At 58.7% G+C, this 14,227-nt stretch overlaps 2 protein-coding genes across 10 annotated transcripts in view; both read right to left on the bottom strand.

Annotated features, from left to right (window-relative positions):
* Positions 1-1,352: 1,352 nt before the first annotated feature.
* CARMIL3 (capping protein regulator and myosin 1 linker 3) overlaps positions 1,353-14,227 on the bottom strand; it is a 16,811-nt gene continuing 3,936 nt past the window's right edge. The window contains exons 11-40 of one of the 8 annotated variants that reach the window (XM_032481740.1): positions 13,904-13,998; positions 13,590-13,676; positions 13,270-13,379; positions 13,043-13,120; positions 12,432-12,508; positions 12,246-12,350; positions 12,081-12,150; positions 11,528-11,609; positions 11,304-11,400; positions 11,104-11,158; positions 10,852-11,024; positions 10,529-10,597; positions 10,213-10,306; positions 10,024-10,122; positions 9,461-9,589; positions 9,169-9,282; positions 8,547-8,722; positions 7,654-7,741; positions 7,375-7,512; positions 7,025-7,088; positions 6,699-6,907; positions 6,191-6,291; positions 5,267-5,582; positions 4,779-4,907; positions 4,089-4,155; positions 3,898-3,987; positions 2,347-2,465; positions 2,080-2,260; positions 1,809-1,919; positions 1,353-1,683 (exon numbers count right to left, since the gene is read on the bottom strand). In XM_032481740.1, coding sequence (XP_032337631.1) covers positions 1,658-1,683; positions 1,809-1,919; positions 2,080-2,260; positions 2,347-2,465; positions 3,898-3,987; positions 4,089-4,155; positions 4,779-4,907; positions 5,267-5,582; positions 6,191-6,291; positions 6,699-6,907; positions 7,025-7,088; positions 7,375-7,512; positions 7,654-7,741; positions 8,547-8,722; positions 9,169-9,282; positions 9,461-9,589; positions 10,024-10,122; positions 10,213-10,306; positions 10,529-10,597; positions 10,852-11,024; positions 11,104-11,158; positions 11,304-11,400; positions 11,528-11,609; positions 12,081-12,150; positions 12,246-12,350; positions 12,432-12,508; positions 13,043-13,120; positions 13,270-13,379; positions 13,590-13,676; positions 13,904-13,998 — 3,349 coding nt within the window. In that variant the 3' untranslated portion in view covers positions 1,353-1,657. Of the gene's footprint in view, positions 1,687-1,808; positions 1,920-2,079; positions 2,261-2,346; positions 2,491-3,800; positions 3,988-4,088; positions 4,156-4,778; positions 4,908-5,266; positions 5,583-6,190; positions 6,295-6,698; positions 6,908-7,024; positions 7,089-7,374; positions 7,513-7,653; positions 7,742-8,546; positions 8,723-9,168; positions 9,283-9,460; positions 9,590-10,023; positions 10,123-10,212; positions 10,307-10,528; positions 10,598-10,851; positions 11,025-11,103; positions 11,159-11,303; positions 11,401-11,527; positions 11,610-12,080; positions 12,151-12,245; positions 12,351-12,431; positions 12,509-13,042; positions 13,121-13,269; positions 13,380-13,589; positions 13,677-13,903; positions 13,999-14,227 lie in introns of those variants that run through there. The other 7 variants (XM_032481737.1, XM_032481739.1, XM_032481741.1 and 4 more) reach the window with 7 other exon arrangements.
* LOC102516222 (dehydrogenase/reductase SDR family member 4-like) overlaps positions 13,468-14,227 on the bottom strand; it is a 17,115-nt gene continuing 16,355 nt past the window's right edge. For both annotated transcript variants that reach the window (XM_032481748.1, XM_032481750.1), the window contains one exon: positions 13,468-13,478. In XM_032481748.1, coding sequence (XP_032337639.1) covers positions 13,477-13,478 — 2 coding nt within the window. In that variant the 3' untranslated portion in view covers positions 13,468-13,476. The remainder of the gene's footprint in view (positions 13,479-14,227) is intronic.

Here is a 14,227-nt window from a genome sequence, read left to right as displayed (position 1 = left end):
TATACTTGTCACACACACATACATTCACTCACTCACTAGAACCAACCCGAATACAACAGAATGGAGATCTTCACGTGCTCCTTAAAAACCATCATGTACCTCACTGATCCTCATAGCTTTGAGACTTCAAAGTTTCCTAATCACCTTTTAACAGAGAGATCCAAGGAAATGGACACGATGGCTTAACGGCACACAGTGCCACATCCTGAAGGACAGGGGCTTCCCAGTGCGAAGATGTGCTGAAGAACTGGTTTCCGAGGTACTTTCCGGGTGCCCACGACTGACCCCTCCACCCCAGATTCAACCCATATGGTGACATCCTTGTGGGAGGGGCTGTGCCACACACAGATCTGGAGGAAACAAGACGTTAGTCATTCCCTAGTGAGACTAGGAGAAGTAAGAAGTTGCCCAGGGAGCTGCACATCACATGTGAAGGCATTTGGGTACACGGTGAGTACGCAAGGGGGGGGGGGTCACCAAGACATCTTCACCCTCCATCCCCGAAGCTGCTCGTGTATTAAGGTAGCAGCCATTTATTGAGCATCTCCTGGGTGCCAGGCACTGTGCCAGGGGCTGGGGCTACACAGGTGATTAAGACACTGCTCCTGCCCCTGGGGCAGGTGCATGTATATAGAACAAAAGCCTCACAGAGATGATCAGCCAATACACAGGTGAGGTATGACAGTGGTAAAGTATGGACCTATTCAGGATTTGGTGGGCCACAAAGAGGAAGGACTCAATTTGGATGAGTCTAGGGAAGCATCAGGAAGGGCTTCACAGAGGAAGAGGCTCTTGGGCGGAGACCTGAATGCCGAGCTAGGATTTGTTAGTATTTATCAATGGGAAACCATTAATTTGAGTCATTGATCTCCCGCCATAGGCACTTCTGCTCACCTGCAGGCTACCCTACTGTTGAGATTTCTGACTATTGATGGTGCCCCCAGGATGACACACCACCATTTAATTCCACCATTAGTGAGCCTGCCTGTGCGTAACACACACACACACACCCACACACACACACAGTGGTCCCCAATCTCCTTCTGGTATACTGGGATCTTCCCAATCCCACAGCACCCCCTAAAGCCAGACACACACTTGTGTTGGTTTCTGCCATTTTGGCCCCTTCTCCAGCTGAGCTCAGCTCACATCCTGCATGCAACACCCACCCGGCTCTTCTCAGACCCCTCCTGTCCAGCAGCTCTCTGGTTTTTCCTGCTTCTCCCCTCAGAGCCCCAGCCCCATCCCTGGGGGGTGTTCCCCACTTTTCCCCACTGTGGGGGTTTCAGGGAAGGGGAGCAGCAGCTGGGGAGTGGGAGCAGTGAACAGGGAAGACAGCAAAGACTCAGGCAGGCAGTGATTTTGGTTTTTTATTCTATACAAGTGGAGAGAGAGCCCCTGGGGATAGAGGGACAGATCCACCCTCCCAGGAGAGGAGACAGCCCCCACTCCTAAGCTCTGCAGAGGGAGCAAGGCATTGAGAGCCTCCGTCTCTCCAGGTTGCTCCCTCCCTTCCTGTCCCCCGCCTCCTGTCCCCCGTGCCTCATCCTGCCATCCTGTGGGACAAGGGCTGGCAGAGGGGCCTGGAGGGGAGGGGGTCCGAGTCCTTGTGAGGCACATGTCGAGAGGAGGGCTGGGGAGGGTGCCGCAGCGGCTGTCAGTCTGTTCCTGGCTCACTGGTTCCTGCTGGGGATAGATCCAGGGAGCCCTGTTTTCTGGGCAGGGAGAGTCAGCCGCCCCGCTGGGGGCTGCTCTGTCAGCTGAATGAGTGGGAAGGGGGATCACCCTCTTGCCCACCCCTGTGGCACCTGTGGGGTCAGGGGGCCGTCTTCTATCAGGCTCCAGCTTGTCACAGGACTGTGCCCGCCGTGTCCTCTTGGGCTTCAGGGGGGCGGTCCGGCGGCCCGGATCCGGGGGCCCTGAAATGACAATCAAGGTAGGCCTGGCAAATGAGTGGGGCTCACAGGCTGGGTACTCATCCAGGCTGTGACTCCTGGCTGTCTGTCACTCATCCTGTGCCCAATGTGTGCAGCAAGGCCCCAGATGTGCCCCGTGCCCCACTCCTGCCAGATGGCAGACCTTGGACCTCAGGCTCCTCTTGGTCCTGTTGTGAGCCCAGCCTCAGGCGGGGTTTGTTCACTCCTGGGGCTGCACCCCCAGCCTCAGTCTCCTCCTGGCCCCCTGGTTCCTGGGGAGGGCGACGGCCCCTGGGCACAGCCACTGGCCTGGGGGGCCGTGGGGCTAAAGGGGGGTCCTGCAGCTGGCAGAAGAAGGAAGATGCTGGGTCAGTTAGTTAGCTCTTTGGCCTTGTCACAGTGTCTTCCCCACAGCCCTGCTGGCCCTCACCTTGGCATTCCTAGCAGAAACTGTCCTCTCCGGGAATATGGCCCCATCTTTCTCTTCCTCCCCGTCTTGGCAGGCTGGGCTGGGGCTCTGGCAGCTGTGGTTGGGCGCGCTCTCCTCAGCTGGGGAATGGGAAGAGAGGAGAAACTGCAGGAAAGGGCATTCTTGCATAACCCTCCCTGGCCCCTGAAGCTGTGGAGGCCAGGGCTCTCCCCCTCCACACCCATTTGCTCCTGTCTCTGCCTTGGCTGTCCCCTTCTGCTCCCACTGTTTCCTTAGCCCTTGGTCCCCAGTATCCTCCTGAGCCTGTCACCTCTGGAGGGGGCCTGGGTCAGGCTGACCCTCTTGGAGAGCAGGGACAGAGCCAGGGCCTGCCTGGGCCTGCTGGGTTGAAGGGTATGGCTGCAGCCTGGCATTCCTGGGACCCTCTGCCAGTCTGATTTAGATGGTGAATCTGGAGGAGAGGTGCCTGGCGCCCTCACCCCACCCCCACCACCCCGCCTCTGTGGCTTTACACAACCTGAGCCTGAGAATGTGCCACGTGGAAGGGGTTGTCTGCATGTGTATCTGTGAGGTGCGGGGGAGGAAGATGTGGAAGGCGCCGGCCGGAGGTGTGTGCACTGGGAGACCTGACTACTGTGATCTCCTCAGTGAAGGATGGAGCCCCGCTTCAGGTGTCTTAACTAGTCAATGTGTGAGATGGGATAATCAGAGAAGATGCCTGCAGCGCTGGGTAGGCCTTGTAGGATGGGGCAGAAGCACAGGCATTGCCAAGCCCCGGGCCAGCCCTGCTCTCACCCAGTCCTTATGCCCTAGCTGTGTGGTGGGGGTGGAGGAGGGAAGGGAGTGTCTACCTCTCTGGGGAAATTTGTCCCTGTCAGTCTTGGTGGAAGATCACATTCCAGGCCTGTGGAAACTGAGGCTGATGCCAAGCTGACCAGCTTTCCTTTAGCAGCTCCCTAAGTGAAAGGTGCTCTGAACCCAGCAGAGAGGACGCGTCTTACTCTGATCCCTGTCATCCGTTATTCCGGAAGGTAAATGACTTGTTTGAGGTCAATACCGCGGGTGGTGGCTGAGGACTAACACCTGGGGTTTCTGGCCACCAAGGCGAGGTTCTTGCCTCTTCTGGGTGGCATTTTCAGAGTGAATGGAGGATGGTGAACTCTTCTTGGAGGAGACTGGAATGTTTGAGGTGGGCCTGGCATGGCTAGTACTGCCCACCCTTTCCCCAGCTGGGGTGCAGAGAGAGGCCTTCTTTATAGAGGCACCATTCTGCTGATGGCCCCTGACCTAGAGAATTCCCCAGAAGCATTCACAAAGCATTGCTCCTGTCTGCTAAGCCTGGCAAAGCCACTTTTGTTCTGCGGGACCTCTCTTTGGATTAAGTTGTTTCTTTTGGGTGCAGCTTTGTAAATATCCTGAAGCAGTTTCACTGTGTTGACTTCTTACAGCCCCACCTGGGTTGTAAATTCCCCAGTGCAGGGTCATGGCTTCCGTCTCTTTGGACACACCCCGGGCCTTCAGAGCTGCTGCCTGAGAAGAGGCTCTCCATACCTATGTGCCACGTGGCCTCTGCTCGGCGCATGGCACTGAAGCTTGGCTTGGTGCTTTGGGGTGGTGGTGGGGGCTTCCAGGCTCCAGGGCCTGGAGTGGAGGTAGGGGGAAAGGGGAAAGGGGAAAAAGCATGTTAGGAGAGGTCTGGACAGCGGAGTCAAAGGAAGAAAGTGAGAGGCAACCATTCTCACCTGCATCATCTGAAGAGCGCCGTTTCTGCCAAGCCTGGACACTGCCCTCCAGGTCTGGGCCTGTGCCCTGAAAGGACAGCTGAGTCAGGTCATAAAAAAAGTCCCCTCTGTGTGGGGACCGCAGTTAGCAAGGGGCTTCTGCTCTAGCATCTCATATCATTAGTCCCTAGACACTTGGACACTTTTTCCCAAAAGAGTGGCACCCATACCACCCCTAGGGGCATGAGAAATGGTTTACCCGAATGAACATACTGTTATTTAATAGTTATGTGTTTATTTTATATGGGGTAGCAAAGACATGACTAGCACAGCCAGCCTGTGGTTTTGAAGATGCTTCAGTCCAGTCTAAGTTTAAAAAGGTGAGTTGACTTAAATAAAAATACTATGTAAATGATGCCGTGGTATGTGGAGAAGTTCAAAAGCAGTCATAAAGGTGGTAATCGAGTCACCTGAGTTTAGGAAACAGCTCTAGAGGTAAGTGTTTTTAGGACACCCACTTTACAAGGAAGCAGAAGCTCCAGAAGGTTAAGTGACTTGTCTGGCAAGTGTGGGGACAGAACTGCAGCTCACATCATCTAATGCCAGAGCATAACTCTCTCCCCTGATCGACCCGCTGCAGGGCCGCGGGAAGGAAAGCGTGGTGGGCAGGGACTCACAGGACCCTCAGTTCACTGCCGTGACTCCCCTCACCTCTCGTTTCCCGTCGAAGCTCCAACCCTTGGCTCTTCCCAATCCAGGAAGGGCAATGCCGTGGACCCTTGGCTGCTGTGCTGCCCCAGGGGCCTGGCCCCCCTCCCCAGGCTCCGCCCCCTCGGTGCCCTGGAACAAAGTTTCAGGTTTGGAAGCAGGTCCTGATGAAGAAGGGGCTCCACAGGCAGCAAGGGATGGGGAGTGCCCCCCACCCAAGCCCTTCCCCCTTCCCTGGGGGAAGCCCTACCCAGACCCTCTGAGGAGTCTTTCCGCTGCCCTCATGTGCATGCTGGACTCCCAGCATGCTCTGCTCTGGGTGGGCAGGCTTAGCCCAAGGAACTCTCAAGAAGCAGGGATTTGGGATGACGAAGTTCCCCTGAACCCCAAGTCCTAGCATTCTCCCATCAATGGCCTGGGGTGGGGTGGGCGGATGGGCTATGTGTGGGACAGCAAAACCAGGAAGACTCAGCACCCCCGGCCTCACTTACCGTCTTCCTGTGGAAGGAAGGCCCCCGGCCCCCGCCAAATGCAGGGAGGAGGCCGCTCTCCTCCTCTGGGCTCCAGCAGGGGGAGGAGTTATTGCCGAGGCTGGGGGGATCTGGGCTGGGGGGACTCTCCTGAGTCGGGGGTGGGGGCGGGGGTGGAGGGAGGAGGAGGCCGGTAGTGGGGGACCCTGGCCCCCTGTCCCCCTTGAAGCTCCGAGGCCGGCGAAAGTGAAACAGGCCTCGGCGCCTCTTCTTCTGGAGCGGAGGCAGTGGCGGCTCCAAGAGGCCTGGCCGCAGGGTCCTCAGAGTCCGGGGGTAGCTGGGCAAGGTCGGGGTGAGTTAGTGACAAAGCCGTGGGGACGTGGGGAGATGCCAATGTCAGATGCTGAGGGTGTTCAGGGCCCAGGGTGGTGCTGGTGATAGGCCAGTCCTGATTCAGGAACCTCCTCTCCCTCCTCTCTTATCTAGTCTTTCCTGCCACTGTGTAACCCTTTCTACTTACTCTCAGGGAATGGTGTCCTCACCTTCCCTGTCATAACCCTCCAGCAGCCTCTTTCCTCCCAAGCAGCCCTCGCCCATCTCCTTTCAGCCTCTCCAAGTGATCCAGTTCCTTCTGGGGAGTCTGTGCAGGACAGTGACAGAACATACCCTCCAGGTCTAACTATCATCCCATCCCAGGGCCTGTTGTTCCCCCACCCCATTCCACTGGGGTGGTTCACTCTGGCTCCATTCCTTCTAGCTGTCCTGAAGAGATTCAGAGAACATGGGAGCTACAGGCTGGGTGGGGAAGGATGAGAATGTGGGGGAAGGTCCCAGAGGCTTTGGGGCACTGCCATTGGAGGGGCCTCCAGGGGAGCTGGGTGGACACAGGAGCCCTTCCAGGGCCTTAGGGCCTGCTGAATTTGGGGATGTCCCTGGGCGTCACACCTGGAGCTCTCGTCCATGACCCTTCGGCTGAAGAAGTCCTCTAGCCCCTCATCCAGACGGGTGGCCATCCCATTCTCCTGACGAGTCCCAGGTACTGGCACCTGCTGGAAGGAAAGTCCTGTGGGATATATCATCTAGGGGAGGAACAATCCCCTCCACCCCCCACCCCCCATGCACTCAGGGCCTTCCCCTTTGAACTTGGACTTGCCTCTTCTTGACCCATGGAAACTTAGACTTCAAGCCACCTGGGCATTTCCTAAGCTTGGCAGCTCTTGACTTTCTCACCAAAATGAGAACTGCCAACTGTCTACCAGGCAGAGATTTCCAGTCTGTGACAAGGTCTAGCTCCATCCAATCTGGATAATCCTTCTCCAGTTCCATGGCCTGTCTGGGCTCCTGCCCGATCCCCTAAGGTTAGTACCTTTGGTATTGGTATCCCAAAGCTAGAAACCCTGGCTCTGGCATTGCTAAGTGAAGTCAGTCCTCTTGTGAGGCCTTAGGGACTCACGCTGGGCCGACCAGGTCCTGGAGGGGTGGTCCTGGGGGGCCGGGGCCTCCCTTGTGTTTGATGCCTTAGTTTATAGCCATGAGTGGGCAGCTCGGATAGACCTTCCCAGGAGCCACTAGCTGTGGGCTGACTGCTTCCAAGTCCTGAGAACCAGCCAGGGGGGATCCCCAGGCTCCCCAGCTGGCTTTCCATGTCCTGAGGGCTCCCACCTGTGGGGACAGCAGTGTTAGAGGGATTAGCAGGAGGGGCAAGGAGAAAGCAGGCTGCCAAGAGGGAGAAAAGAGAAAGGGAAATGGGGGCATTAGCATAGAGACTGGAAGACTCACTGATGAAGGCAGACACCGGCCGGATCTTGCGGCAGCGTTTCTGTTTTTTGATGGCCATGGTGTCCTACAGGGATGGAGATGAATGGTGGGGCCAGGTGGCAAGTCCCAGGAGCCTCACCTGGAGCCTCCCATTCCTCATAAAGCCTTCTCTTTAGAGTCCATCTTGCCTCCCTGTCCTCAGGTGGTCAAGGCACTGGGAGGAGGGAAGAGGCTGGGTGGGATCAGGGTGAGGGGATGAGACCCAGTTAGGAGCAGAGAGTGGGAGTCCGGGGAATTGGAATGGGATGGGGTTTTGCAGGTTCAGGGACAGGACCTAGGTTAAGGATCGGAGTGGGCAGGAGGGTGCTCACGATGTTGGTCCCAAGTTCATCATCTGTGGTCTCCTCATGGTCATGGTTCTGGCCTCGGCCCCGGGAAGACAGATCTTGTCCTTGGCCTGGCCCCCCTGGTGGATCTGATAGCGTCCTTAGCTGGGCCAGGTGTCGGGCCTGGGGAAGGACAGGTATGAACAGGATCCCAAAGAAGCTGCCTTCCTCCCAGGACCTTGATGGGGAGGGGTGGTGGAGGGAGATGGGGTGATGTGAGGTGGAGGGCATGCCAGGGGCCTGGTTGGGGCTCAGGGGCCTTACCAGGCTCTTGTGGGAGTGGTACAGCTCCTGCAGGATCTCGTCCACTATGGAGTTGGTCAAGTAGGTGACAACTGAGAGCTTCACTTCACTGTGGGCATAGGCAGGGCTGCTCAGCTCCCTGCTCCCACCCCTGAGCCTTGGCCCCACCCTCCCCCAGATGCCCGAGGGAGTGGGCCAGCGGCCCTGGCTGCCCTCAGACAACACCGCTGCTGCAGGAAGCCCCTTGGGTCTACTCCCCAGTTCTACCCGCTGCCTCTCCAGCCTAGGTGGGTGTGGATGGGGAGAGTGGACAATGAGGAACTGAGGAGGAGGAGGAGCAGGGGGCTCTGGGTCGGGCCCCTGGAGCTCCAGTGGAACAGGGCGAGGTAAGCTGGAGTGCTGAGTGAGCTCTGCTGGTCTCTGTTGTAAGAGCAGAAACCAGTACTTTGGGAGCCTGGCTGCTTCATGGGTTTCTGTAATAATTTTCCTTTGCTTTGGTGAGTGGTGGCACCCAGACTGGAATGAAAGAGCTCTAGGGGCCATGGAAACTTGGTGGGGAGAGACAGTGCAGTCCATGCACCCCTATTCACGTCATTTTTCTTCGTCCGTGCCTCTGAGGAAGCTGTGCTGTTTCTAGGGGTCAATTCCTGGGGTATGTGTGCAGCTACATGGGTGTCTCTGCGTGTGTGTATACATCTGTGTACACTGCCCAGGTTCCTAAACCCTAGCTCAGCATTTAGACTTCTAGGGCAAAGACCAGTCAGACCCTAAATAGCAAGGCTGCAGTTGGTTAAAGATTCATCCCTTGTAATGGACATTGTGTCATTAATTATTCATTTCTGATAGCTGGGCCCCAAGTCCCTAGGTGCTCCCAGCCAAGTCCAGCCCACCCCAGCCCCACCCCTGCCTCTCACTCCAGCTTGTTCTGAATGTCCTGCCCCGCCTGCTCCAGCAGCGCCCCTCGGATGAAGTTCCGGGGCACAGTGACACGCTCCGCCACGTTGCTCAGCATCTTGTTGTGCCCCTCGGCCACCCGCATGGCCACGGGGCATAACTCCTGCGTTAGGCTGACCATGGACTCCAGGATAACCTAGTATGGGGGGAAGTGAGGCCAGAGCCCCAAGGAAGGCAGGGTCAGGGCTGGCAGCACAGTGGAACAGACTCCAGCCTGTCTATTCCAGCTCCCCTGAGACTGAGGGGCTCGCCAAGGTCATGGGGCTGGTTAGCAGCAGAGTCTGGACACTCAGGCTTCCCCCATTCTGGTCAGTGTCCCTTCCATCCTACTACATGGCCATGTGGGCAGGGGCGAGTCAGTCCAAAGATCAGAGTCTAGAGGGAGAGGTCAGAGTTTGAGGGCTAAGATTGAAGCTAGCAGCAAAAATCCAAACCCAGTTTTCTAGCAATGCGTTCGGCACAATGTGGGTGTAGGTGGTCTCAAGTCTGCATTTCCTTTTTGCCCACAGGAATCTCCCCAAGCTGACCTTGGCCCTCAGCTTAGGGCCTTGGTCAGCCCTGGGCTCCCTCCCCAGGACTTGCCTGTAGCTCCTTGTCCACAGCCTTGGACACCTCACTGGCTACTGACTCCAGCCTCTGCCGCACAGGCCCATCGTTGGCCAGCATGTGGCCCAGCTCATAGAGGCTGGGAAACAGCTGGAAGGAAGGGGTTCTGGTCAGAAGGCCAGAATCAGGCCTCGCTAGGTCCCTGGGGGCCCTGGGCAGTGGCGGGGGGCAGATGCATGGCACAGGGCCGGGCCACTCCTGGGTTCATATGCTGGCCTTCTTGGGCTCTCCAGGCTGTGAGGGGAGGGTGGGGCTGTGGAGGGCTCACCGCCCGGGAATTCTTGGCATCCTTGATGAGGTCCCGAGCATAGAGCAGCTCATCCTGCACAGGCTCCAGGGGGCACAGCCTCAGGGCCCGAACCTCCTCCTGCACCCGTCCACACAGCCGCTGCAGCATCTGTAGCACAGGTGGCAGGAAGGTCAGGGGACCGCTGAATCTTCACTTTCCCAGGTAGGCCCCCAGGTGCCCTGTTTCTGGGCCCCTTTGTGCAGTGCTGCTGGTGCCAGCGCTGACAGGGGTAATAGTGATGTCTCTGGAGGGCCTGTTTCCTCTTCCTCTTGGGGTGCCCTTCTTGAATGCTCAGTGGAGCTCCCACAGGCTTGTGCATCCCTTGTCTGGGACCCTCTGATGTCTGCCTACATGTTCTCTCATATTTGGGGTTCACATTCTGCATGTCCTGTCTTTTTGCTCTCCCACGTGCTCAACCTTGTTGTGGACGCCACATGATGCCTCTTCCCTGCCCTCTCCCCGCCCCGCCCTGTGCTCCATCATATCACACCCGGGCCCTGCATGCGCCACACGTGCCCCGTGTCCCAGAGGGAAACATTTACTTGCTCGGCGCTGCTGGTCACCAGGCCCTGCTGCAGCCTGAAGGCCTGTTCCTGGGGGCACGTCTGGGAGTGGTTGTTCCTCACCAAGCACCACTGGATCTGGAGAGGAAAGCGGGTGGGGGTGGGGTCAGGGCCAGGGGATGTGGGCTGGTCCCTGCCCCTCGCGTTCCACCCTGCTCAGACCACCACCTTCTGCCAGACGTCCTCGGTGCGCTCCGGGGCACTGCGGTAGGCTTGGGAGATGTCGCTCACAGGGAAGGACATGAAACGCAGCGTGTGGTTGCTGTGGGACAGAGCAGCACAGCTGCGTGGGAAGAGGTGGGCAGGAGAGGCCCCCGCTCCCCAAACCCCTCCTCTGGCTGACCATTTCCCTCTCCTGTGGTTCTTCCTAACATTTCTATACAATGAGGTCAAGCGGGCTGGGGTGGGGCTAGTGTAGCTCAGGCCTGGTCCAGATACAGAGAGGCTGAAGGCTTGGGTCAGGGCAGGGCCCTGGTCTACTCACCTCTCCAAGGCCCTTGCAATATCCAGAAAGCCCAGGGCGGACGTATTGTTCCGATCCCATAGGATAGTTCTGGGGAGAGGGTCAGCACCAACTTGTTACCCCTCCGTCTGGATCTCTCTTAGGGGACAGGGACACACCCCCGGAGGGCCCTCCCTCCTTTCCTGGGTAATGAGGCTGACTGCAACATGGCTCTCGGACTGAGGGTCTCCTGAAAACTGGGGAACAGAGCAGCGAGACAGCAGGGAGGGCGCCTATGTGTGTGTGTGTAGGGGGGTGGGGCGGGGCTGGGACTCCAGGCCAGAGGGTCCAGATGTGGGCCCCACCTGAGGGAGGAGTTTATCTGCAGGGCCTTAGACAGCATCTTGGCCCCGATGTCCTCCATGCCATTGCCGCTCAGGTCCACTTTAGCCAGGCAGGTGTTGCTGCCCAGGGCATTGATGAGGATGCTGGTGCGAAGCTTCAGCCGGGAGTCCGCCACTGACAGGGACTGCAAGGACTGCGTGCGCAAGCGGGGGGTTGGGCGCAGTCCCTGCAGCCCTGACCCCTCAGGCGCCCTCCCGGACCCAGGCACTCACACAGTCCTCTTCCTGGATCAGCTGCACCAGCTTGTGGAGGATCTCCTCCAGGGTCCTGTGGGGAGGTGGGGCTCAGAGCAGGAGGGGAGGGGGCTGGGGTCTTGCTATTAGAGCAGCAGGCAGCCGGAGGTAATACAGTCAGCCAGAAGGACAGGTGGATGATGGAGTGAGGGTCTGTGGATCTAGGGAGGGGGTCTCACTTGGCCTTGACGTTGAAGTTCTTGCCCAGGAACAGGTGCTTGAGGGACTTGTTCTTGCCAAGGGCGGGCACCAGTGTCAGGAGGTCCGAGTCAAACCCTGGTCAGTAGATAGGAGAGGCGTGGCCATGAGGCCTGAGGCCCACTGGAGTCTCCTTAGAGCTTCTCTCCCACGTTCCAGGCCCCTGTCCCCATCTAGTCCCAGGAAGGGAAGTGCCCCCACTCACCATTGTCAGACAGATCCAGGCTGCCCACACAGGTGACAGCCCCCAGCTGCTCCTGCAAAGCCTGGGCTCCAGCTGAGCGGAGCTGCAGGGATGTGGTGGGGGTAGGGCGGGGGAGGCAGGGGTCAGGGTAGAGGATAGGGCACCTTTAATGCTTAGAGATAAGAGTAGTCAGGCCGGGATTCAAGGTCATACTGGGTCTCAGGTTTAAAATCAGAAGGACCCTTCTTTACACCAGATCCTTCCCAAGGGCTCTCTCCCCTCCCTTCAGCCAGAAAAATTTCCAGGCTGCTGCTCCGGAGACAGCTTGCTCCTGCCCTCTAGTGGGAAAGCCTGGTATCTCCCACCCCAGAGCATTAAAGGAGGAGATATCCAGAGCCTGAAAATGACCTCTGGAAAGAGGGCTGCAGACCAGAGACTGAGAAGGGAAAGTGGGGATGTGGTCAGCTTGGGGCAGGGGTTGCAGAGGGGCAGTGCAGAGCCAAGATGGAGCCAGAGCTGGACTTAGGTCAGAGAAATGGAGGGTGGGGTGATGGGTGGGGGTCAGAGGGCTCACCTCACAGCTGCTGAGGTCCAGGTGCAGATCGCTGAGGTGACTGTTGAGGGAGAGGCCCTGGAGCAGCGCCCTGTGGGAGGAAGGTCAGCAGGCCCACCTTTACCCCTCGCCCCCCTTCTCCCAAGGATCCCCCTCGGACGCCCCCCAACCCTGCACCCACCCGACCTGAGGGCCTCCAAGGGCAGCCTCGTGGCTGACAGGTTGATGTGGCTCAGGGTGTAGGCGCTGCTAAAGAACTGCTTGAAGGCCGGTGGGGCCTCCCGGCCCTTCCTGCAGAGATGCCTGGGGTCAGCAAGGGAAGGGGCGCCCACAGCCTGTGTCCCACCCCTCCCTGCACCCCTGTGCTCCCACCTGTGGGAGCAGCTGTTGCGCGCCAGGTTGAGGTAGGTGAGGTGGGAGCAGCAGCCGTGGAGCAGGGCACCCAGAAGCTATGGGGAGAGACCCAGTGTGTCTCACGGGGCTGGAACGGACTCCCTCCTCCCTCCTCATCAAGGACCTGGCACTTCACCCTCTGCAGTCAGTCTGTGCCAGCCCCACTATCTTAGCCTCTTCAAGCCTCAGTGTTCCCTCTATGCAAAGTAGGTTGTCTGCTCCCACCGGCCTGGCCCCCAGTAGTTTGGAGAGGTTCACAGGCAGTGGATGGGTACGGCCAGGACCATCACAGACTCATAAGGTGCCTTGTTCAAGTTAAGGAAGGAGTCCTTTCCTCCCTGTGGACTCAGCCCTGCACCTGGGTTCACGGCCTGGGAATGGGTTGGAGCTGGCTTTTAGGCACAACCTTGGGCAGCACCGGGATAAAGTGCCATGAAGGTGTGAGCTCTGGCGTTGCTTTGTAATTCGGCTGGACCTCAAGCTATTCACCAGCGCTGCCCACTTCTGTACTCAAGGAGCGGGTGAGGCAGAGGCCCACTCTGGCTTCCCCAAATCACCGCAGGCCAGCTCCCCCATTGCCAACCCCTCACCGAGTCGATGGCGCAGTCAGTCCCCGCCAGGTCCAGGTGCACCAGGGCATTGGGCTGGGCCAGGAAGCTGTAGAGGGCCTGGGAAGGAAGGACAGAGGTGCTGCAGGGGGAAGGGTGGCAGACCCCCTCCCCTCACTGGGGCTAAGGGCAGAGACTTCAGGCCCTGAAGCCTGAGCTTGCTTCTGCAGGCAGGGGCTTGAGGCTACGTTCATGGACTATGGACTCACATTGGCTTCATCGGTGGCAAGCAGCCCAGGGTTCTTGCTCAGGTCCAGGTATCGAAGGGAGCTGGCAAAGGCCGGGTTGGCCCCGAAGGTCTGGCCCAGCGCCTGGAGCCCTGAGCACAGCGGGCACTGGGCTGGGTTGGCCCCCATCCCCACTTCTTTCCCTTGTACACAGCTCTTCCCTGCTCCCGACACGTGTTTTCTTTCCCTTCCTTGGTCCCTGGGATGCTGTGTGAGTGTGTGACTGTATCTCTGGGGCTCCACACCCAGGCAGCACTGGGGGAGGGGCAGAGTCAGAAGTCGGGGGGTCCTGGGGAAAGTACCTCGAGGGGAAATGGCAGTCTTGGCCAGGCACAGTTTGGTGAGGCCAGTGGGGAAGCAGAGGAGCTGCTGGCTCAGACTGAAGAAACCTGGGAAGTGGAGACAGAAATGGGCCCACTGAGAGGTGGGGGGTGGGGACAGGTGGTGCAGAGTCAGACTGGGGGCTTGAGTGGAGTACAGGCCTGGGGTCAAGGATGGCGGTGTTGGGGTAGGGGCTGTCATAGGTCAGAGAGCTCCTATTCAGACCCAGGTTGGACTCTGGGCTGGGACAGGGGTCTGCATTGAGGTGTGGGTAGGATTCAGGGCTGGGGCTCACCCTTGTCCTCGATGGGGTTGTGGGACAGAGTGAGGGCATGCAGCACACAGCTCCCGTTCTCCCCAAACACCCCGGCCAGCTTCTGGACAAAGTCCCTTCAGGGAAGGGGAGGAAGGATGTGTTTGTCCCAGCCCCTGGGCTGCCCCTCCTCCTCCACCTGCCTGCCTGGCTGGGGCTGCAGTGGCCAGAGGCCCCCACAGGTGGGAAGCAGCTCGGGGCCTGCCAGGGAGCTTCTCATCACTCTGGAGTACCTGGGAAGTTGTGCTGAGACAAAGCCCAGCTTCAGGTCCTTGAGGCTGGAGCAGCGCATTCTGCTCAGTGGCT

Source organism: Camelus ferus, chromosome 6 (genome assembly GCF_009834535.1).
Source record: "Camelus ferus isolate YT-003-E chromosome 6, BCGSAC_Cfer_1.0, whole genome shotgun sequence".
In the NCBI taxonomy this organism is placed as follows: Eukaryota; Metazoa; Chordata; class Mammalia; order Artiodactyla; family Camelidae; genus Camelus; species Camelus ferus.
Note: the sequence above shows the minus strand (reverse complement) of the source record. Positions and strands in the feature narration are given on the sequence as shown.